This window comes from Crassostrea angulata, chromosome 5 (genome assembly GCF_025612915.1).
Source record: "Crassostrea angulata isolate pt1a10 chromosome 5, ASM2561291v2, whole genome shotgun sequence".
NCBI classification, from domain to species: domain Eukaryota; kingdom Metazoa; phylum Mollusca; class Bivalvia; order Ostreida; family Ostreidae; genus Magallana; species Magallana angulata.
The window spans coordinates 59671870-59697280 of record NC_069115.1 but is presented as its reverse complement, the minus strand read 5'-3'; the positions used below and the strand labels follow the sequence as shown (position 1 = coordinate 59697280).

General features: G+C 31.8%; 2 protein-coding genes and 2 long non-coding RNA genes across 10 annotated transcripts in view; all 4 read left to right on the top strand.

Annotated features, from left to right (window-relative positions):
* The window catches only part of LOC128182949 (slit homolog 2 protein-like), a 434673-nt gene extending 432786 nt beyond the window's left edge, over nucleotides 1-1887 (top strand). The window contains exon 5 of one of the 2 annotated variants that reach the window (XM_052851734.1): nucleotides 1596-1887. In XM_052851734.1, the coding sequence (XP_052707694.1) occupies nucleotides 1596-1824 (229 nt within the window). In that variant the 3' untranslated portion in view covers nucleotides 1825-1887. The remainder of the gene's footprint in view (nucleotides 1-1595) is intronic. The other variant, XM_052851733.1, reaches the window with a different exon arrangement.
* A 4234-nt stretch (nucleotides 1888-6121) lies between these two features.
* On the top strand, nucleotides 6122-11790 carry LOC128182950 (uncharacterized). 5 transcript variants are annotated; one of them, XR_008243496.1, is made up of 7 exons: nucleotides 6122-6392; nucleotides 6495-6725; nucleotides 6860-7188; nucleotides 10080-10251; nucleotides 10906-10996; nucleotides 11424-11553; nucleotides 11752-11790. It is a non-coding gene; the product is annotated as an uncharacterized LOC128182950 (long non-coding RNA). The 5 variants fall into 5 exon arrangements; XR_008243498.1 differs by lacking the exon at nucleotides 6122-6392 and adding an exon at nucleotides 10646-10669 and having other exon boundaries at nucleotides 6423-6725; XR_008243497.1 differs by lacking the exon at nucleotides 6122-6392 and adding an exon at nucleotides 10621-10669 and having other exon boundaries at nucleotides 6423-6725.
* Nucleotides 11791-12036: 246 nt separating this feature from the next.
* On the top strand, nucleotides 12037-16748 carry LOC128182951 (uncharacterized). The gene is made up of 2 exons (XR_008243499.1): nucleotides 12037-12127; nucleotides 13224-16748. It is a non-coding gene; the product is annotated as an uncharacterized LOC128182951 (long non-coding RNA).
* Nucleotides 16749-22375: 5627 nt separating this feature from the next.
* LOC128183207 (MORC family CW-type zinc finger protein 3-like) overlaps nucleotides 22376-25411 on the top strand; it is a 43196-nt gene continuing 40160 nt past the window's right edge. The window contains exon 1 of one of the 2 annotated variants that reach the window (XM_052852128.1): nucleotides 22376-22478. In XM_052852128.1, coding sequence (XP_052708088.1) covers nucleotides 22455-22478 — 24 coding nt within the window. In that variant the 5' untranslated portion in view covers nucleotides 22376-22454. Of the gene's footprint in view, nucleotides 22479-24181; nucleotides 24664-25411 lie in introns of those variants that run through there. The other variant, XM_052852124.1, reaches the window with a different exon arrangement.

Below are 25411 nucleotides of genomic sequence, written 5' to 3'. Positions count from 1 at the left end.
ATAACACTTTTAATCAGATATGGAATGAAAATGCAAAATTGTGTCCAGAATTTTCACTTTCAGTTTTGTGCTTGTAAAGTAGGGTGGGTTCAGAACACGAAATGTCCCTCATAAAGAAGGTGATTGCACCTCCCTTCCCTTATTTGTTTTGGTGATTATTTGCATGGGTTGACGTTAAGCTACAAATCCAACAGTAGTTCATGGCAGTTGCTCGGGACTGGGGCGTGGTGCTGGACCAGTGAAAATGTGAAAAAAGGACCGTCCCTGGCTATTCTATATAGTGTTTATATATATGTACCGGTATATGAAAGTTGTACTTGTTTTATTCGGAAAGGTTTAAAAATGCTCATGAGTCAGGACTATGTGTCACCTGCATGTAAACCAACTCTAAAAATGCACTGAAAAATTAGATCACATATATAAGCACTATCTGCTTAACATATCCTCGACCAAATATATATAATTTATTTCCTGTCACCTTAACAGTGTCTATATAAAAAGGCAAATTTATGATTAATTAGTACAAATGCCGGTTTCAAGGGTTTTCAGGGTTCAATGTCAAATCGTACGTATTTTCCCGGAGGACTTCTCCTGATTTTCTTCACTCAAATATGAGCTTAGATGGTAAAAAGGGTGGGCCTCAGTCAGTTACAGAACCACAGGAAGGTGGGAAAGCCAGCAGCCAGGGAAAGGTTACCTAATGTCAATATATTTAAGGGTCCCTACTTATGACCTGGGTTTATGATTCCTAGAGAAAATGCCATTCTTCACTCGGTGTCATACATAATAAACAATATTTAATTTTATAATCTTTTAAATGTAGGTGTATGCTCCAGTATAATCATATTTATTTCAAGGTCCAATGAAAAAAAGTCTGAGCATAGGTTTTACTCCGTTACAATTTTTCTATGATACATTTGTGTAGTATAAACTATGGATTTACGGTCATTTAATTGAGGTTCAATAACTTCATTCGCTCTGTTAGGTCTGGAATAGCAATTTATCCTTCAACTTCTTTGTAATATTGTTTTCTTCTGGGTATAACATTAGTACAGATTTTTTTTATGTGTAAACATAAGTATTCCCGTATAAATTGCCTATGTTTTGTTTATTGATGTTTCAAAATTAAATAGATATCTTTGCCCATGATTACAATACATATTACGATACATATTATAAATACCAGCCTTTATATCACAATTTTCCTTCCGCTATTATTATAAAATGTTCGTTTAACTTGTCAAAGGCAATCGTGACTAACATTAATAACGTTCGATTTCCCTCACGTAAAATACGTGTGAAGAATGTAAAGATTATATTGATGGACTAAAAAACCAATTTGATTGAAATGATTTGATTAGAATGAATCTAACGTTTGGGAAAATGACAAATTATTTTGTGAAATCCTCACAAGAACTTTGCTTAAAGAAATCATTGTGAAAAAAATCACGAGAGCTGCTCATTCATTTAAATTTAGTTGTGTGATTGCATTACATAACTGTATCAAAATTATATGTATAGTTATAGGATCTGGACTGTAGTGTAACGTTAATGCAAATTCTGATTTGTATTTGTATTTCTATTTTTATTTAAAGGTATGTTGGAGGAAATCCCTTTCAATGTACGTGTGATTTACAATCGTTTGTGGAATTTATGAAGGGATTTCTGCCATACAACAGTCAATATTATGATGAACCGACATGCAGTTCCCCTGACCACTTAAAAGGAAAGGAAATCATTAACGTTTCTTATCACGATATGACCTGTGACTCTACTTCGAGTAAGTATTCTAGGAAAAGGATACATTTCTTGACTCTAATGTGAAGATCATTACGGTCGGACACGTAAACAAATCCAATAACGCTCGAATAGGCATTATTAAGGAGTGATCCTAATAATCTCTCTATAAAAATCAATGACGAATGGTCAAAATTTAAAAACCAAATACTTATATGTATATAACGTAGTATATTTCCAATTATGGTACAGTCCCTGAAACGTTCTACTTTCACACTTGAACGGTGAGTGAACTCTGAGCGCACTCTGAGCGTACAATGAGCGCACTCTAAGCGTACGGTGAGCGCACTCTGAGCGAACGGTGAGCGCACGCTGAACGGAATTTGGTGAACGCTAATGAACGCACAAACGGGACGCAAATTTAACGGTGAATGCACGGTGAACGATATGTGAATGCAAGATGAATGATTTATTTGGAGTGCCTTGATGGTTATTCTTACGTTGTATTTTGTCGGTAATCAGGAAAAAATAGCTTGAAAGTTAACAAAAAAATAAAACCAAATTTAAGACCATAATATTAATTTTATCAACGAATAATCGAGAAATGTAATAATAAAAATGTCTAATCAATATATAAAACCGAAAATCTTTAGAGCGAGGTAACTTCAATACCTATGTATCCGAAATATTACATCGTACGCGGAGTGAACACAACTACGTAAATAAACAAAAAAAGCCATTGTAATTTTGTTTTCTATAGATATATGTATCATAACATATAAAGCAGATAAAGAACTTTTATTTATTGTTGAAACAAACATTTACATCAATTTTTGGCCTAATCATATAGTAATTAAATGAGTTAAGCAGTAATTGGCTGATTCGTTCGGCGAAATAAGAAAACACGATTCGGGATGTAATATTTACTTTATAAATCACTTTAAAACATCGCATTTATTGATAAATCGGTTGGATTTATTGTTAATCTATAAATTAACACGCATTTATGCTTACATTTCTTAAGTTGATCTGTTCAGTTTATTGTCGAGCATGCCGGATATGTTTGTGATCGGACATCAAAGGAATTATTATATGAATAGTGAAAAGTACACGAATACAACGTCCGTTTCTTATACTTATATATGTGTCGATTCGTTTGTTGATTGAAGTCTTCTGTTTTCAAACGACTGGACTGACGTCTTAAAATAAATCAATAAATATTATTTGTGTAGCAATTTATTGCTGTATTGTGTAACTTAAAATGTTTACAGTAATTGCATACTTACGCCATGTTTGAGCCAACAAAAATAATGCCTGTTTAGGAGAGTGATATAAAACAACAACAACTAAAATCAGACCTGCTCAAGAATGTGTACTTAAAATTCCCCGGATTAAATTCTTATCAAAATGGTGTTCCATGTGTAATATAAGTTTCCTTTCACCTTTACGCAAGGGTTCTTTTCTCAATATGCTGATACCGATCCTTTCATTTTGGAGTTCCGAACGAAAATGAATGAAAACGGACTAAACAATAAGTGAACGCCGAACGAACGGTGAACGTAAGGTGAACGCTTTGTGTACGCACAGTGAAAGCACGCTGAGCGTTTTGTGAACGGTAAGCGCGAACGGAGCGGAACGGAGATCGCAAATGAACGCACGGTGTACGCACTGTGAGCGCACAGTGAACGCACTGTGAGCGCACGGTAAACGCACGGAAAAATGGGAAAGTAAAACGTTCCAGGGACTGTACCAAATAAAAAATGATTAATTTTTTATTTACATAATTTTCATCTTACAAACCCGACCTTTGCCAAAAACAGTACGTCATATGTCACAACAATTGTTCAAGTAATGCCAACTGTAAAACACCTGTAAAATGGTTACTATATAACTCTATAAGAAGACAATAACTTCATTCGCTCTGTTAGGTCTGGAATAGCTTTAATAATCATAACGATCATTATATCATGCAATACTGCAGTTATATTTCTTCACGTTATCCATCTATGGCAAATAAGTTGTAGTTTAAAGGAAGAACATTAAAATACTTTGAAAAAGCCAAACCGGAAAATGTGCTTACTGAACATATTTAGAATATGAAACCATCCAAAGCACAAATTTAATATTAAATTGAAAAAAAGTCCAGCATTTTGACTCTTGGTCTGGATCTGTTGATTGGAACTGTTAAAATCGACTGTTAAAAATGACTGTTGACCAGTGACGCGAAAAAAAGTTATTGAGTAGTAAGGCTATAACAAAACAGTTGTTGACTATATATCTCGTTAACAGAAAATCAGTCAAACTGGCTCGCAAACTGTTGCCCGTGACCTCTAACAACTGTAAACTGTCTTACTACACGACAGTAAACAGTCATATGATGTTGATGAACATGCCAATATTAGACTAGATGCCAGTGACGTCATGAATAAACATTGGGAATGGAATTCAATTTGTAATTTTATAACAACAAAGATAATGGAGATTAAAATTTAAGTAAAATGCAATAATTTTTTTACCTTGAGGATCTGTAAATAATTGAATGTGGCATGCTGAAAAGCAGAATGAATCATGATAGATAAATTATTTCCATTAAAATAATCGAACTTCCTTTTTTTTCTTGTAGAATTATATGAAGGTTTATACTTTAATGCAAGGATTAGGTTAGCAAACAAAAAGTGAAATAAAATTGATTTTAAGTTACACCAGTATACTTAACCAAAAAAGTACGATATTTTTATATACTCCTGGAAAAAAAAACTTTGCAGAGGTTGTATGATCAGAAGAAAAATGAACGATTATATTGCGTCTCATAGCTTAATACCAAACTTTGAATATTACGTGAACTTTTTAGACTATTTTTATCTAAAGTAAACAAAATCATCAAGATAAAGTACAAAACTATATTCAAAATTCATTTAAAGCATGATCAGAATTCGTAAATTTTATTTGTTATAAAAAAGTGTTTCAAAAGGATATGCTATTTCTATGACTGTTGAATATTCGATTCATTGGACAAGTCTTCTTACCCTCTGAAGAGAGAAAACATAGCACATTGTTTATCTAATGAGGCTGGTAGTAAACAAATTACATATCATTTCTACCAAAGCATTTTATTTTTTTTGATAACTATCATTTAGTGAAGATAAAAAGCATAAATTAATATATAAACCTTTTTAGAGTTCTCAAAGTGATTGATATATTTTATTAACTACCTTTTACGAAAGACTGTAATGTACGTGCAGGAATCAAGCGTAAGCTAGTGTCAGTTTTCTAAATATAGATTCCATGAGTGTATTTGTGCATTGATTTATTGTAGAGCCAGCGGTTACTCTTCCTAAGAATCCAATTTTTGTACTTGTATTAATTTTTTTTCATATATTTTTCATGATAAAGAAACAAGAATAAAGTGTAAAAGGAGAAATAATTATAAGTTAAACAGCATATTTTAAAAATAAAAAAAGTACACTACTTTTAAATAATCTGTCCCTTGCTAGGAAAATATTCATACGGACAATAATTTTGTTCTAAATAGCTTTATAATCTTGATTTTAGTAAGTCTGTACATACCTTAATTTGGTCTATGGTAAACAAACAAAATAATAAATAAAAAGAGAAAATGCAAAATTATATGCATTTTTAAAAGATTGTAAACATTATCAGAATCCATAGGTTTGCCATTTCTTTCTGAATTGAAAAGCATATGATGAAAAAAATTGGCATTTAGGTACACTTGAAGAAACCATCATAAAATAATGATAAATGATTCTATAATTTTCTGCAGGAAATGCAGGAATAACACGTTAGCATCGTTTTTTTTAAATGTAGACATCATGAGTTTACTTGTACAGTAATGTATTGTAGGACCAGCGGTTACCCTTCCGATGACTGAGGACGATGTCTCTACACAACCGATAATTAAGACAACATCGAGAATTGGAGATCAGCATAGCACAGGTAAAAGCTGACACTAGTACACAAATATCAATCAAGACGACTTGATGTGTACTTGTTGACGGGCTGTTTTTGTCACTGTATACAGTACAATGAACATAATTATTATCATGAATTGTTGAAAAATGGAACAATACAAATTTCGCGATCACAAAACAATATTAATAGCGTCAATGAAAAATACCATTTTATATATGCAACCCCCATCCCAAAAAACCCAAACAAAGAAAAAAACCAAACACATTGTTTAAGCTTGCTGATTCTGGGAAATATAAGGCAGGCATTTGAAATCAAGGTTCATTAATTTAAAATCAGTGGAGCTACTTTTGACCAGACCATGAAATCTCCAGGCAGGTATATGATATATTTTATGTTTATTATATCTAATTATGTTATATGTGCAACTTTATATTTTGTTGGAAATTGAAAATATTGAATATAATTAAAAGCTGACAATAAGTATTATATGGTTTACACATGCATACAGTTTTAGATTAAAAACTCAACAAAACTATTCTATATGGTATGTTTCCTACAAAAACCCGAGAAAACATTTTTCGCGCAACATTTCGTCTGCTGAACCGTAGTAAGAAAAGATGTTCAAGATCAACGTGCGTTCCAAAACGTCGAAGAAAAAAACCCAAATCAGCGTGGTCAAACAAGGGTATAGTCATTGAAAATGTTACTATTATTAATGAATCAAGGTAAGAAAATAGTTGCAAATAATCAGATCATCCAAAGTATGTATATGTAAATATACAACAAAATGTACAGGTTAAAATAGCAGCCCTCCGTTTATTTTAAAGGAAAATCAACTAGCGACATTCCTGTTGGATTAAGATAACTCTTCCGCTAGAGAGAGATTTCTCAAGTGGTGACCTTAAACATCGAGGTAGTTCTAGTGTTGGTACTTACTGTGGTTCTTGACCTTGCTGTGGTGTGGGCGGCAGAGGAGCGCCATCGTTCTACTTCCTCACTATGGACGAGCTCTCCCATTACCTTCAAGTATGTAACGGATCATTGGGTACTTACATCAGGTACAGTAAGTTACAAACAATACAACTGCAATACATGAATCTCTTATGGATTTATCCTTACAACATAAGACCTATGGATTTTTTTATTGAATATGGTGTAATGACTAGGTTTGACATTATAACTTTCTTTTCAGCCCAACACCACTACATACAGAATACTACGCCCGAACAGCAGAGCTACCAGAAACATCAATAAGACACATACTTTCTGATAATAATATATTGTTCCTGCAATGTTTACTTTCTAGCAAACTTGATTTTTTTCCAAAGGTATGTTGCATTATAGTTTGGAATTAATTATGTTTTTTCCTTTAAGTTAGAATGCTCCTTCTGCTAGAGAGAGAATTCTGTACTGGTGAACTTGAACATCAAGGTGGTTCTAGAGTTGGTACTTACTTCGAGTCTTGACCTCGAAGTGGTGTGGGAGGCAGACGTGCACCATCGTTCTACTTCTTCACACCTGGTGAGCTTTCTAAGTATCTCCAAGTACATGTATGTAACTTCTCATAGATGTGAACTTACATCAAGTATGACGATATTTTTGTTTCCGACGTGATGATGTCATATCCATGCCACTGTTTCAAATAATAGCATAATGGTCAAAAATATATTTTTTAAAAAAATATTAATCAATGAAAAGTCATGTATCACATGTTTTATAATCGTTTGATTTAAAATTGATGATAGATAGAAAAAGAAATTTTATATAAGAATTGTATGTTTATTTTGCTGATTTGATTATTTTCTGTACATCTTTCTAACAGATCCAGTTTTGCTAAAGATGAATTTATTCTACATTAATTTCATATTTACTATTACCTCTGAAAATAGTTTAGCTTTTGCATTCAGTTAGCTATTCCCGCGTATAATTGACGTCTATTAACGACTATACTCTGTCCCGGGTTTTTGCTTCCACCACTTTTCGCTTGATATTTCGATTATAAAAAATACCTTTGTGCTTAAACTACGTTCATCCACCAATATGAAAAATGTCCAGATTATCTGTTTTGAAACGCCCCCTCTACCGCTTCAGACTTCAATACACATCCCAAAATAGAAAGTCTACGGAGATTTTGCATTGTATCAGCCAGGCTTGGGGTAATGCTAAATGTAATGGTAATGCATTGTAATGCATTACATGTTTTCAAAGTAATGCTAGTAATGCGTAATGCCACAAAATTAGCATTACAAGTAATGGTAATGTAATTCATTACTTTCCAAAATCTAGTGTAATGCTGGCATTACATGGCATTACTTTGCATTACTATGCTTATTTATGAATGTTCACTTTAAAAAATGTGATGAATACATGTAAATGAATAGTTGAAATTGAATTTGACTAAATTTATTTTTTAAGAAGAAAGAAATAATTCTTGAGATAAAATTTTTTAATTGTATTATTAAAAAAAGATTTTCAAAATTTTATTTTTGAATTGTTAATATCACTAAATATTACAGCAAATTTTCATAACATTTTTAAGAGTGTTGTTATTAAGAGTTTCTAATCATTTAAACAATTTACTCCAATTAGTTTGCACTTCAATAAGAAATGTGTCAACAACACACTATGCCCCCAGGATAATCTAAGTATCAAAACAATCTATTGTTAGAAGAAGTGCTAAATACCCCAACCCCCTTCCCTTTGCTACGTCCAAATAGAATAGAAGACAGACATGCACCTTTAAAAGCAAAATGAATGCACTGCCCATCCATGATGAAAATCAATATCACTTCCAATATTATAACCCATTTGAAAATAATTTTACTTACTCTCTCTCTCTCTCTCTCTCTCTCTCTCTCTCTCTCTCTCTCTCTCTCTCTCTCTCTCTCTCTCTCTCTCTCTCTTGTATATTAAGTACACTGTACATTAGTTTGGACTGATAGAAAATACAAGATTCATGGTTTTTTTCTATTATTGCACTTAATATATCTTAAGATAAAGATAGTCAAACAGTACTTTTCAGTCCAAGCTTCGACTGCTCCTGTAAAACATTTATTTAGTATAGCTGGGAAGATTACTAACAGGATGCAGTTAAAAGATGAACCCTTTGAAACTTTGATCATAAAGTGCAACAGCAATCTTTTGTCTTAAAGTGTCCTCATTAGAAAGAAATACATTCAAATACAGTATCTTAAGAAATAAAACTTGGAAAAACCATCTATTTATGAATTATAATACAATTAAGTGTCCAAAATTATAAAGATTTGTGTAATCTGGGGAAATATCTCTATTTAGCTTTTGATAACCGCAACATTATTCCATGAATTGTTTTTTGTTATGCATGAAATTCTGTGTCTCTATTTCGTATCCTACACTGTATCATGCCAAATGTCTATAGATATCATTTTACTTATGTAATATGTTGTTCATAATGCCACAAGATGATTATATATTGAGCAAATAAAGAATGACTCTTGTATAGTCATTGAATTTGAACCTGATACTGAGCATGAAGCTGTAGATATGTTAAAGAGTGTTTTATATTTGAAACATTTGCAAAAACTCTTTATTAGCTTTACTTTTTTAAAACAAAGTAATGGTAATGGTAATGCATTACTTTACTCATGTAATGGTAATGTAATGCATTACTTCAAGAAAATCAAGTAATGGTAATGGTAATTTAATGCCCAAATTCATGAAGTAATGGTAATGTAATGCATTACTTTACAATGTAATTCGCCCCAAGCCTGGTATCAGCCATTAATAAGCCCGGATGATAACATTGAAAAATTGTGCGAAGTGTTCCGAGTACTTCCGAATGGAGAAAAGATGAAAACATTTCCCATTATAAATCTCCGTAAAAAACTTGTTTTCGTACCTGTAAATTTTAAAGAGTGAAATGGGATAATTTGTCAATGAAGATATCTTGGATATTTTCCATTTCGTCGATTTCAACTGCACTTCTTTCACGGGTATGTGTATTTTTATTAAAAATGATCAAAAAGTGATGGAAGCAATAACTTGGGACAGACTTTAGTAAGTTTGAACCATCTGTTTATTTGCTTCAAACCATAATTTAAAAAAAAACAGCTCTAACAACAGAGTGTTCCAGATTACTCTTTAACATATTGATCGTTTTGGCAATAACCAAGTTTTCCTGCAATGCTACAGCCAACGTGTTTAATTTTTTTTTAATTGTTGATGCGTTGAAACATTTGCTAAGCACGCCTCAAATATGAATTGAGTTGTAAGGCTGCATTTATCTAGAACGTCCCTACGATTAGAGCAAATCTTATTAGATCTCAATTATTTGTCAAGCTGGTGTTTCATGTTCATTTTGTCCTCGATATTGTTAAAAATTATTGGCAATCTGTATAAAAAATCATTTTAACATCATTGTTCAATGCTATAAGGATATCGTCATTTCCAAAGCAACCAACAACAGTCCGAAAGCTTTTGGGGAACACTAAACCAAACCGGAAGTGCTCATGATATAAAATCCAGCAAAGACCAGAACCAGGCATCGTTCTTAACATCTTGGGAGTTAGATGGAAATCAGCAACCCCGACGGCGAGACAAACGAAAGTATCTAATTTATATAATATGTACATTATATTAGATAAATACTTCAAACTTTGGTTCAGTCATATATTGTATTTAATGAAAAAAAAGTTGTCAAAAGAAATGTATGCTTAGTTTTTATACAATAATGAATTAACAAATCAAAAACAAAACTTAAAACTCGATTGCTACTTCAAGCATTAGCAATAGTGCCCCATACCAAAGAATGCTTCATTAAGTTTACAAACAGAACAATACACAGAGTAAAAAATAGGTAAATAACTAGAAATGTAGGAATCAAGAATCATATATAATGGCACGCGCTATCTAGCGTAAATTAGAAATGATACATTCTTCTTTTTTACATAATTTACATGAGCTAAATTATTTTAGGTGCAAATAGTTCACTGTTTTGCAGATATCTGTTGAGATATTAATAAAGGTATGAACTTGCCTTTTGCTTTTCAGAAAGTGTAATGAATTCACACGTTTTGACATTTTCTATTTGACTTCAAAGTTTCCGCCCGTATTTTATATTACAAACTGTTCCATTTAGTCCTGAAAAAGATGTAGATAGATTTTATGTAGAAATGTATTCAATAAAAACGTTAGCTGGATTTGTCATAATCAATTATCACTCAAGCATCTGAATTTACCTCCTCCATTCGGCTTTCGCAGTAAACAATGACACTTTGGTGGCAGGCTCATTTTCTGTCTACCAAACAGACGGCACAGATGGACAACACTGAATTCTCTGATTCGGCTTAATGTAAGTCTGCATATATATCACCTATGTTGTATAGGTACCATATTCATCTTGTTTTTCTCAACTATACTGTTTGGGTTTTAAAACCATAAATGTTTACTCCTTCTTTAATTCAAACATTCATTTGTTCTGTTTTGTAATCGTAATTCTAGTAATTAAGCAATTACGCCATTTGATATTAAACTCTTAATTGAAATAAATATAGTGGATATTTTATTTCTAAAACAAAATGAAAAGTCAAGTGTTCCTGGGATGTGTTCGATTTGAGAAACAGTACTGTTTAAACACTGCACAATTAAATACGCAAAAAGAGTTTTTAAAAACTGATAATTGTTAGCTACATATTCTATAAATGTTAGCCTGAAATATTTAGTATAAATCATTTAATTACCACTGAAGATTCATTCAAACAACTGTTTCATTTTTTTAGAGTCAACAGTGATATTGAAGTATGTTCTGTTGTATGATCAATTGCCTGAGATTGTCATTACGTACAGGACACATCACAAGGCACAGACATCTCGACCATCTGAGCAGTTCTAATACTTGCTGGAATGAATGTGTGTTTCTAATACCGCTGTTCTTTTTAAAAATAATTTTAAAATAAAATTTCTAGCAACACATGTTATAAATGTGACATTGATATGATTATCATATATCATTTGATTACTAGTGATTTATTTCTACAACTAATTCATTTTTTAGATTCAACAGTGATACTGGAGTATGATCACGAGAATTACAATGTTATATTGTAGGATCGATCGCCTGTCACTACGCACAAGACATATCACATGGCACAGACATCTCGACCATCTGAGCAGATATAATACTTGCTGGAATGAATGTGTGTTTCTAATACCGCTGTTCTTTTAAAAAATAATTTTAAAATATAATTGTTAGTAACACATGTTATAAATGTGACATTTACATGATTATCATATATCATTTGATTGCTAGTGATTTATTTCTACAACTATTTCAAATTGTTAAAGTCAGCAATTATATTGAAGTATGATCACGAGGATTACAATGTTCTGTTGTAGATCGCCTGAGATTGTCACTACGTACAAGACATATCACAAGGCACAGATATCTCGACCATCTGAGCAGTTCTAATACTTGCTGGAACAGGTATGGATCTCCTATACTGTAGTTGTTTCTTTTGCTGTATGTTTTGTTGTTGGTGTTGTTACTGTTGCTTTGTTTTTATTTAGTTTTGAATTAATGAATCATATCTATTGACGATTTATAACTGGTTTGGTAATATGAGATTATTCTAATTTATATGTTATGTAATTATTATTTATCTTAACGCACTTTTAATTGATGCCATTGTAAGTCTTTTTCGATTTTCTCTCAAGATATTTAGGCATGCATCGTTCTTTTTAGGTTTTGATTATAATAAAAAAGTAGTTACCTACCTAATACCTCAATATCACAATGTTCATGTAATGAAATATTCATAAGATATATTATCATAAGCCCGAGGATATTAAATCATTAAATAATCCTTGATGTATCTAGTTCCGTTTTACAAGTCAAAGAATTAAATCGTTCTTACAGAGAGATAGGCCGGTATCTATACAAAAAGTACCAAGTCGTTCATACAGAGAGATAATCCGTTGTCTATACGAAATGAAAGATACATCGCAATTGCATTTCCAAAACACAATACACACATTACACCAACATTTGTATTTATCATCTAAATTTATTACAAAAGTAGAATACACGTAACACACAAATTCTACAAATCTGCATGAAAATATCATATAAAAATGAGTGGTTTTAAGAAACAGTTTGACCTTCAGGTACGTATATAGCATGGAGGGGTGACGGGGGGGGGGGCAATTTTTGTTTTTAATTTACATTTAATTTACAAGACGTAAATTAACATATTAACATACGAAGTTAAAGGAATGCCATGCTCTGCCCCCCCCCCCCCCTTCACGGATTATGATTTTCATGATTTTGAGAAGTTGGATTTTTTTAAGGTGTCAATATTTTTGGATGAGTTCGCCCCCCCTCCCCCCCCCCCCCCCCCACACTTTCAGAAACAAAGTTACGTGTCTGATCTTTATGTGTTTGAAATAGTAACCAGGATCAGAAATTTAATATTTTGGAATGAGTTTGTTTATTTAAATAGTAACTTTCGTATAAAACAGACATTTAACATTCTTTTGTTTTTGCCTCTTTTTTACCGGTTTACATTTTTTCTTTCTTTCAGATTAACCCTCGAATGTTGGATGACTTAGTTGGATTCATCTACTGTTATGGACTGTTCATCCACTCAAATACGCTGCGACCAAGCTTATCGATATGACTGTTTTGATCATATACAACTTGTGCACTTTTTACCTCTATAACATTATAATTAATAATTCAGATTAGCTATATTCAGATATATAAAGATGTATTAAAAGTATGAGCTGCATTTTTAATATGTGAGACGCTCAACGTAAAATTGTTATCTTTTTTCATATGACCCAAAATATGACCTTTTAAAAAAGGATCAAGTAGTCATAGCATGTAAATATAATGTTATTTAAATGTTATTCTGAGATAAATGTTATTGGTATCCCGTAAAAGATAAACCTATGTACGCTTTTGTTTAACATTAACTCCTTCCTTTTTATCCGGTAAAATAAATAAAATAAAAAATGGCTTTGTGTAGTTAACTTAGACTCAAAAACAACAAAGCTAGCATTGATTTAAAAATGGTTAAAATTTGGTCTACAATCTAGTTGGCAGATAAAATGCATCTTAAAGAATTAAGTTGATTACTTTTTTTCAAGTATATGTGATAATTTTAAAGAAATACTTCTGAAAAATTATACATTTATTTTGAAATTACTCGTAGTCCAATAGTTTGTTAACTGTATTTTTATCATCTTACTACAGAATATTCAAGGTAATGTAGTGTGTAAATATGTCTTCTTAATATTTCTTTACTTATATTTTTATTATTAGATTTTCTTTGTTTTGTTTCTGGATTATGGTCACACTTTTAGCTTAACTATTTTGTTTCATTTTACTTCATTTTCAACATATGGATGACTTCAAATTATTGAAGAAATTCTTAATATTATATTTTATTTAAAAAGCGAGATACAGAGACTCAGTATTTTGTTCAAGATTCTCAAGACGTTGTTAACGGCAATGACATATTTTGTTTCCGTATGTAATGTATTAGTAAGTTCCATAAAGGATAACAACTCTCAATAAAAAGAAAATTATCAACATCCTTTTTTTATATGTAAATTGTGTTTATTTTGTTAAAGAAATAGCTTTTTTGTTGTTTTCTTTACTGTTCAAAATCTGAAAACAAAAATTTTACAAGTTGTTTTTATTCAACTTTATTTCTAAAATAAAATGTAAATAATGTACCTCGCTTGTAACTCGACTTCTAACGTTTGAATAGTAAAAAATCATCTATATGACAGAAAAAGTAACTGTATTGTAGTTATCATCTGAAATTGTGACCAAGTCCCTCTAAGATGTGAAAAAATAACTTGTATATGAACTTTTTGTTAAAGCTCATGTGAGTTTTTCTGATCAAAATATAGCTGGTGTCTGCTGTCTTGCTGTCTTAGGTCAATGCGTTGATTGCTTACATTTAATTCTTACTCTATGAATTGAATTGATTTTTGGAGATTTTTTAGCTTTGTTTAAATGAAGAACCATGCCATTGTTTTTCAGGAAAACAAGAAAATAAGGTTTTCTCTTATTTTGCCAATTCAAGCAGTTTTGCAAATTTCCCTTTAGTCTAGTAATCCTATAGTTTGAAGGTTTTGGCTTAACTATTCAACAAGTAATTTTATGACATTGGTTAGGTGAAACGTGAAAATGGCGCCCACGCGTTATCGTTTCCCGGTATTGTACACTGTATTCATTAAGCCATAGAACAAAGTATAATTTACTCGAAGTGGCGATGGCTTTATAAAATTAGATTCTGTTAATATATCATTCAGAGAAACACCTGAGCATTTCAAAGATGTTATTTCATTTTAAAAAAAGTATTGTATAAGCCCATATATTATGTCAATATGTACCAAAAATATGGGGATAACGTGAAATAATTGCGCTTTATCAGCAAATTTTTAAAACGCCTCATGGCAAAATTGATAACATTCGAGACAATCCCGTAGGAAATCGGGGCGGTAAAAACATTTCTTTTTAAATCTAGAAATATTGTAATAGAAGTAAATTACTAATTTTCATCAACATATATAGGGTAGAAATAATTAGAATCGGCCTCATTAGTGGTTTTTATAAAGATACACTATTTATTGTACGGTGGTAGAAGAGACGCGGATTATTCACCAACGAAAATCATTTTTTCGGAGAGCATCACCCAAAGATGATTTTATTTTACTGGAGAAAAAAATCTTCATATATCCTAAGCATTCATGCAAGTAATATAATATACCGAAAGACATTCTGGCATTTTAAAAATTACGTCGTGTTTTAAAACAAAGCAAAATAAGTCGTGATTATTTGACTTTCTATGTCTATATTTTCCTTTTATTCATATATTCAAATCATGTATAGTTGAATTGGTTTCTGATATAAATAAACATAATACTTTTCAACATTTAAAATTATATCATGTCTGTCTATGTCATGTGCTTATCGCTGCTCTTACAGACCAATGAAATGAAAAATGCCGAGACTGCAAAAGTGGTCAAATGTAATATCTATTCAGGAGATAGGGCGGTTTTTAACCCTGTTACGTCTCTGCCTAGACCAATCAGATGGCGGGTTAAATAGAATTATTACAATGAGGTACAACAATGTTATTTGTATTATTAAAGCTAGCTAACCAATACCAGTTCGGTTGTACTATATTCACTGGAACAATAATGCGATCAACATTAAATAATAGTTTAAAAGAATCTTTTAATCTAATGAAGAAATAATGTTAATAAATGTTAAAAAAAAAAAACTTTTTAAATAATCAAAAATTTATAAAGTGATTATTTTTGTCAATTGTTTACATTGTGAAAAAAGGTCATTTTTGATCAGGTGAGCGGTATGGCTCATGAGTTTCTTTTTTTCTGATGTTATACATTTTAAAACATATGTTTATAGAATATTGTTTGATTGAAAGGTGATTTGAATTACTTATTTTGAGATTCTTTGTTACAGTTATATTAATATTCTGGTATTCAATGTATAATGAAGGAATGTTGAACAATTTTGAATCATTTAAGATTACTTAGATATGTATAACTATTGCTAGATATTAATAAAAGTGAAATAAATCAAATATACATTACTGACAACATATAAGAAGCGGTCGGTTTGCACCTTAAACATTTCTGAAGACTTGTCTTCCCTTGATGAAAAAAGAAAATTTGAATTTTATCAAAATATCTGCGGTAAAAGATTCATTTATTTTCATATTTTAATAAAAAAGAACGATTATGCATACAATCTGGTTAGTTTTGCAATATTATACCTAGATGTCAGTTTTGAATGTTTTTTTTTTATGTTTTTTTATGGTATAGCTGATTATGAATATAATTGAATATATTATATTTGTTTTTAATTGACATAATTAATAATATAGGAATGAATTTTGTTATTGGTGTTTTATTGTTTTAAAAAATATAAATATACATGACGCTTTGATAATAAACTGTAGTTATTCATGATTTATAGTTTTGTTTTATGTCATGTTGTAAATGGTGAATTTACCGGGTGGCAGTAAATACAATTTGTCATGATTGAACCAAACAAACCTCGATGACAATACAAACAATGTAACACTAGTATAGTACACTGCTTGTTTAATGGTGTTGTCCCTTCTGCATCCGATGTCTTATAGGGCATATGCGTGCCTCTGATGTATAGAGTTTCATTTGATCTTAAATCATGGACAATTTATTAACATCAAGTCTTTCTTTAGATGATAGTTAATTTGTCCTTGAAAAATATATGACCATGGCTTTATTTTTATCAAAGTTTAATTTTCTTGTAGAAAATAACACGTGTCAAATACTTCAATAGCTTTAATTAAATTAAGAGAGAATAATCATTTGAATCGGATGGTGCAATCTATAGATAAGTAATTCATTTCTTTGTTTATTATGTAATCACGTTTAATCGGCCCTCAGAACTATTGTTGTCCTTACTTAGCAGTTGCTCACAAATGTAAACTTCTTTAAAAAAAACGACGAAACAAAATTGAAACAAACGACCGATTTTAAATTAGTAAAAACATCAATTATTTGTAAAAATCATGTACATCCCTGCTACACGGGCCATTTGAAATTAGTTGCAAGACTAGGTATTTAAAAAGATGCAAAATAAATGTTAATAAAATACAAATTAAAAATTCAAAAGTTTTGTTTGCATCAGACTTTAGGAAAAATTATATATTGTGAAGCACAGTACCGAGGAAACGGATCAATCCGGAACAGAAATCAACTCTTTTTTTTCTTCTTTGTTCTTTCTTTTTTATTTTTTTTTTAAAGTAGCAAGAGTGAACATAAATATGTCAGTCGTACCAAATATTGTTTATTATTAATATGCTTTCAATGATTTTTATTGATGATATAAATAACAAATTTCGGTGATCATGCGTAAAAATGATTGCCTGGACCCTAAGGGCTACGCAGAAAATATATAATCGAGGTTAAATCGGATGCCTTGGGGGAAAATTTTTCAGCTACCTTGAGCTACCTTGTTCCTGCGCGGGACTATGGGTACATTGTAACCTGGCAAACAAGTTTATTTGAATCGGGATCTGAATTCAATACGATATATTATATGGACATGTTCAAAGGCGCTATAATTGTAAAGACAGTTGTCTGTTAACAGAACAGAAACAAATTATTCCTTTTTAAAGAAATGACAGACGTGTGATATGAATTGTCAGCATCATGAAATAAGTTAATGTTATGCCCAAACTACAACATGCATCAAATAGCATAAACGCTATGGTTTGTTGCTTACTGAATTAGCATAATTGCTTTACGTTTAGTAGACGAGGCTAGTGTGCTTCCCGAAAAATTTGTTTTACGCAATTAAGTATGATAATACATGATTGATGTCACTACATTGAAGTTTAAATCTCACTGTCACTGCATAGTTAACAAACTAGAGCGAGGCATAATGTGTGCGCAGATAGAGAAATTCGCCGAATGTCTAATACTATACATGTAATCTTAATAATGTTAAAAGTATGAACCCTTTTTGGGGGGTAAAAGGTCAGGACTATACGTGATACAACGTATACATTAGGTGGTTAAAGACTGCTTCTATAACATTTATCAAAACACTCTTTTTTCAATTAGAGGTCTACCTCTCGATATCTTATCATAAAAGTAGGGGGCTAGAGTCGGGGAAATCTCTGACAACATCAAGGATTTCACATTTCCGTTAAAACATGTGCATATTGTCCTCGTATTGCAGTCCTTTTTTAAAGGGCAGTCACTTGTTTTTCATGTTTCATTAGTTAGTAACGTTTGTGAATGAGGAAGCATATGTATGGGTTTATTCGGAACGAATCGTATTTATTCAAGTGACAGTAAAGTAATGTATGATGGGAAGCTGACACTGTGGAAGATCAAATGTCTACTTGATTTTGAAACAATATCAACAGAATTACAAAGTAAATTGTCTACGGTGTTCTCCGTTTTTCCCGATTACGAAAGAGAGCACACGGCGGGTGTGACAGGTCAGAAGAGGATGTTCACTCCTTCATGGCACCTGATCCTACCTCTAATTTTTGTAGAGGTCGGTGCTTGCTCTTCTCCTGTTTTGTATTTTTCCTTTGGTCTTTTGATTTTAAAACACTGTTCGTTCTCACCCCATATCATTTTCTTAATATCTTCAAAAAAGCACTTATTTGTATTAGTTTAGTTATTTAAAGTTAAATCGATGACTAGTACTCTGTTTTCCTTAAGAATGTTGGTGATTTTCTGAACATTTGATGTTGTACAGAAAAGTATTGCAAATATTAAAGTTAGCATGTAAATGAAAGGTCAGCACGAACTATAATGAGCTTTTGACTGACATAATAAACATACAAAGTATTTAACGGTACACCATATTAGCATGCAGCACTATAAACATAAAATGAAATCACAATATTACAGCTACAATCACATGAATAAGACAATATACAAAGATACATAAAAGAAACATATGTCAGATGAAAGAACAAAGTCACATTTGAACGACATATATGAACAAGACACACATATACATGCACACATTTTACATAAAAATAATAAATAGAGCATACTGAGCAACCATATTCCTTGGCTTTTAAGGAGGCTCTCATGTACTTCAATTGTAAAAAGTTTGTTTGGAATTTTACATTTTTAGGTAGGAAATTCCAGAGAAATAGTGCTGCGTATCTTTAAGACATTTTACCATATGAAGACATTCTAATATTGGTATTTCTAAATTATTTGAATATCTAAAATTGTCTTTTACTTTTCTGGAACTCACTAAGTCAGAAAGGCATCTAGGAATTAGGACATGTATAATTTAAAACATTCAATAGCCATACTACGCATTTTGTTTTACCTTCTGAGATGGCATGCTTTTTGTTTAATAATGTTTCATAAGTGCTGTCGAAATCTTCAAAAATAAAACAGATCTGTTTATACATGTATATTTGTTCAATAACTTAACTATATTAGTAATATCCATTTCTATGTAATTTCCATTCTAAATTTCATCTTGTAAGGTATTAAGGTCAGACGACACGTTCCTCGAGAATCTTTTTTGTATCTCCTCGTAATAAAGAGTTCCAATAAAAAATATTAATTTTGTAATTACTTTTAAAATGATCAAAATTTACTTGGATGTGGTCATATGTCCATATGGTCGAGTGGTTAGAACCGTGACCGCTTACTGCCAGAGGCGTAGAGGTTCTAGAGGTCGTGAGTTCAAAGCCCCGCCCCGGCGGAGATATAGTGAATTTAGCTGTGCTAGAGATGTACTTATTTTTATATCAGCAATTCAAGTGTATTTTCAAGATTATATAGGAAAATGCATACTCTAGTATTTTGCAGAAATGCCTGGTAAGGTACCCTAATTTTTTGCAAGAAAGCTTGTCAAAGTAGTAGTAAACCATTAACAAATTCCTGGAAAAAGTTATCTAAAATTGAAGAACGTGTCGTCTGACCTTAATCAAAGTGTCAAATCCTTATGCCAGTAGGCCAAAGTATTGTCATATGCATACGTATAGAGAACCGTTCTTAATAAAATAAAAATATCATTCGTGAAAGCATTAATATAATGGTCCCAGAATAAAGCCTTTTGGCACACCCTTCTTGTGACCAACTAAACCAATGAAAACTCCATGAAGGTTTACTTCCTGACAACGATTCGTCGAGGAACTACTAAGTACTATGAATGAATATAGAATTTGGAGAAAGACCATATACAGTGAGCTTACTTATTAATAATATATCATGTGGCAGACAAACAAAAGTATTAGAGAGATCAATCAAAAGTAGCCACTTGTAAAGAAAGTGAGCGCACAAGATTGTGAGTTTGCATGAATCCTCGACACGAATCAATTGGGATTTAAATGTCTATAACCTCGAAAGGCTATGTACTGGTTTCAACAAAAATATATTATGTTGAGAGTCGAAGTACATGGCTATTCCGGTTATTAAAAAACTCACAAAGCTTTCAAAAATGGCAATGAGAGGTAAACCGATAACTAGTTGGAACTGTTAATGCAAACATATTTTAATGAAGTTATATTGTGTATATCCTAAAAAACTAGTAATAAGACTTTTTTTTATAGTGTTCATGCAGCAGATCTAGAAATCAATAACAACAAATTAAAATGTACCGGTATATTATAATAATTCAACATCATGTTATAATAACAAACATTTAAAACAAAAAAGTTTACCTAAAAAAAAAAAGACCACCAGTTGGATTTGAACCCAAAACACTGAATGTTTGTATTCACTAATCCAGGACGAAACCACTGAGCCATGCGAGACTTGTCAATAGTAGCTCTATAAAGTACTGTTTTAAACAACACTGTCATATCAATTGACTTTGTTTTTTATCCTTCAAAAAATAATTTGAAAAAGTACATAATTAGTCATCTCTTGGTCACCTCTCCATCTTTTTTTTAAAAACGACATTTTTAATGTTGAAATATGTTATCTTTACACGTTTCAAATTTGTGGAGAGAAGACCCAGAGACAACAAAATCATTTAAAAACAGTTGTAAATAAGTAGGATTTTGCATGAATTGCATCGTGTTGCTATATTTAGACCCATATTATAATAAAACCTTTTGCATTTCAAATATTTTTCCACTCATTCCACATCCAACAGAAACCAATTAACGATTATAATTCGAAAATTATTGAAAATTAATTGATGAAATTTTCACTCTCCTTGTGCGCCCAGATTCCTGTCGAATGTACATCTTAAGAGCCCACATTCTTTTGATCAAAAGCCTTTTTTTCCAATTTCAGGGAGACACAACAGTGTGGTGGTTTGGCATCCATTACCTTTCCTAAATGCACATAGAGCATCATTCAAAATACCATCCAAGTAATCAGAGAGTTGTACACTCAAAACTTTCCCAAAACCCCTTGACACTGAAGGTGGAATTCTGTTAGGTCTGTAATTTGTTTTTAACAAAGGTTTTCATTTATAAGCAGATGAATAACCTGAACTTGTTGAAGCCTATCAGGAAAATTATTGTTCTGTATTGATTGACTGAATGGAAATATGGCTGCTTGGCACAGGTTATAAGTACATCTTGTTCTTACAACCCATATCCTTACGCAATATTACACTTTGTGTTCCTAGTGTTCGCTCTTTTTTTCAAACAATCAATTTTATATATTTACATTTTTAAGTGTCTTTGTCTGTGATAACACTAGGTATCGATTTTGTACTATATAACCCATAATACAAATTACGCCAAATTGAGGCGCCGGCGGGGTTTGCTTATTTAAATTTAAAGATTTGATTGTACGATGGCCTAAAATTATATAAATATAAGTAATAAGGAATCATTCTATGAATATTATGAGATGATAATTTCGGTCAAAGCGAGATCAAATCTATCATAAAGCCCTTCGGGCTTTATTGGATTTGATCAAGCCCCGACCAAAATTATCACCTCATAATACTCAAAGAATGATTCCTTATTCCTTATTTAAAACGATGAAGCAATTATTCCGATTTTTATGACACTAAATGATAAGATTACATGTCACAGACGTTAAAGGTCGGGATTATTCACGTGTAGAAGTACTTAACATGACAGCTGTTGCAGATATCATCTACTCCCATGTATCAATATGCAATGCATGCAACAGGTGTACGGGGTATTATTTTACGCCCCTGTTAGACAATTCTGACGCCCCGCTCCGATGGCTTACACGTGTAATCACTAAGACCCGTAATCCCCTGGTTGAAATACCTGTAATCCCTTGATTGGATTAAACGCCGACACATGCTGGATATCGGTCAAGGCCAAGTGAGTAGAAGCTACCAAGAATTATATACGTTACTATATTGAGGGTTTCTAAAAACACAATCTCGCTTTCTTTTTTTAATTATGACATGCCAATCTCCTCGCTGCCTCTATATTCTTTGACCAATAGTCAATAACTGTTAAACAGTACCAGTGTCATTATTGAGTATCGTTAACATAATTACAATTTCTAAAACATAAAGATTCATAAATGAAAAATAATCATTTTTTACATCATTGCAAATGAGCAGGAAAAATGAATATCATCCATTATTGAACCAATAAATGCTTGTTTTGGTGGTTAATGCGGCTATGAAGGTATAGATCTATTGAGGAAAAGATGAATAACCTGAATCAAAAGCAGTAGGTTATGTTATGGTCGCTACGTTCTTAGCCAGTATGAAATACTTCAGAAAACATTTTGACGGTCTCTCTCTCTCTCTCTCTCTCTCTCTCTCATTTGCCAGATGAAGAGAGCTAAAGTACTGTAAACGTATTATATTTGGCTGTGTATTCTATTTAGCGCTTTTGGCGGAATGCAGCTTCCGCTAAATCAAGTACATCGCTAAATGTCATGTATATATGTATAAGAATAGTCAAACTCAGGAATACGCTAATTGACATCAACGCCAATTTATTCAAAAAATGATTTATCGTACATGCCAAATATAATATGTTTACAGTTACTGTACTAATTATCATAATTTATAATTACAAATATCATAATCGTTATTGTCGATCTGAACATTGCCAACAAGAAAGTACAATTATGCAATATCAATTCTTTATTTAAAGTCATCCACACTCATAGGTTTGGGAGAGACTGTCGTAATAAAGACATATTCTTTACTAAATAAGGTGTAACTTATTGCACCTAAAAATCTATAGAAAGGCAGCCTACAGAAATACAAATATTCAATATCATTATTTAAACAATAACATTATTTCTGTTGTGTTTCTTTTGTGCGGGTATAAAGGTGGCTAGCACTGCATAAAAATGCATAACTCACTTAAGCTGGTAATCTATTGTTTTCTGTAATGGTTGTAGGCTACCTTGAGAGCGCGTTTGAAACACGTTTGTTCATATTTGCATCTATCTTTTAATCCTTTGATCATTTAAAAAAAAAAATTGTAAAAGTAAATTAGCATTGTGGCTTGAAACGTTACACAGTAGAAACAGCCATTTTTCCACGATCCGCATGATATCAAATGATAATATACATATGTAAATAATTAAAATCTGTGTTTGATTTTGTAACAGACAGGACAGATGATTAAATAACCAGTCTATTTTTAACTAAAATTCTCACAGTATTAACATTAGTGTAAATGAATATAATTTTGTTTGTTTTAATTATACCGCCCTCCCTCAATTGCTTGGTATTTGTATGGTGGCGTAAAAGACAGAACCATCTTTTACCGTAAGCCAATAGAAGGTCCGTCAGCACACCTTCAGTCTGCGGATTCGTACTGTCCTTTCTGATATACGGCTGACAACATTAGTTTAAATTGTTTTTTGTTTCTGCCTTGCAAAATAGTCTAAGGAACAATCTCATTTGTAAGAAATAAGGCAGGAACTATTCAAAAGAATTAAAAACAAGTTTGAGTCATATATTCCGGATTTGTTCCATTACAAACTTATGAAATGGTCAGGGTGTTTATGCTTCAACAAAATTGCATGATTTTTTTTTTTTTTTTTTTACATCAAATCAATACACGAAAACCTTGTAACAAACCACAACAATAGAAATACGCGTTGAGTTACACTGGCGTTGAAAGCAACACCCCGGGTGAAGGTCATGCCATACTACACTCGGTTTGAGCAGAATTTCACACACACCTAGTGTAGCCTGGCACAGAATCAGATACAGTTTCAGGGGCTGGCCAGTGAGGTGTCTCCAGGTATACACATCACGTAACGGATCACACTTTATAAACTCAGGGCCACGTGTCCATTAAGGACTTTCTCCTACACATGTCAGTCTAAAGAATTACTTGGCAAAGCGGTAGGCCAATGTCTTCTGCAATAAGTCTTGTGGGGGGTAGACTCTTTCCTCTTCTCGATACCAAATATCGAATTCCGAAGAAAAGCAGGGAATCTAACGTGAATGAAGGGAAAAATAAGCTCGAGAAAAAACTACCCAGAACTCCTAGGGACAATGGCAAGAAGTCTATGACATTTATTAAGGTAAAGAATGATCTTCTCTACAACATTGGATACCAAGAAATGACAATAAAATACTACGCAATAATTGTTAATTTCAACTGCATCTAATGCATTAGGTCTGAGGTTCCCTGCTTGAATAATTACCTTTACACAATTCAGAAACAGAAAATATATAACTTTTCATAGTTGTTTAACCATTGATAATATTTTATTCATGTTGTTTTGTGTCATGTTGGTTTGTCTTAGTTCTAAATTGTAGACGTTTTTAACACAGAATCATAAGGGACATAAAAAAATAATCAATAAAGGTCGAATTTGATTATCACATGTAGCATGCGCTCAGTTGCAAAACAAACGATTTTCTCACATGTCAAGCACAATAATAAAAGACATGGAGAATAAAAAATGGTTTACTCAATATCCATTTCTACAAGTTCTGTTTGGTTATTCTTGCAGGAATTTTGTTAAACTAGATGTAATATTTCTTTGTTTACTCCTCATTTAATACTAGATACCTTATTCAATAAAAAAAATAATACCGAAATCAAACTATTGTTAAAAAATCCGAATACTTGTTTGTACACGGCAACAATTAAAGAATTATAGATAATCGTGACTTGAATCATTAGTTCTATACGATTTGTATTGATTTCTTTTTTTTTAGTTTCATTTCATTCATTCTTTATTTCTTTAAGCTTTGCAGCTCATCAGATTTTACAAATTAAACATATTAAAGTACAGAAGTGGGTATTTTACAGGAGCCCCTATT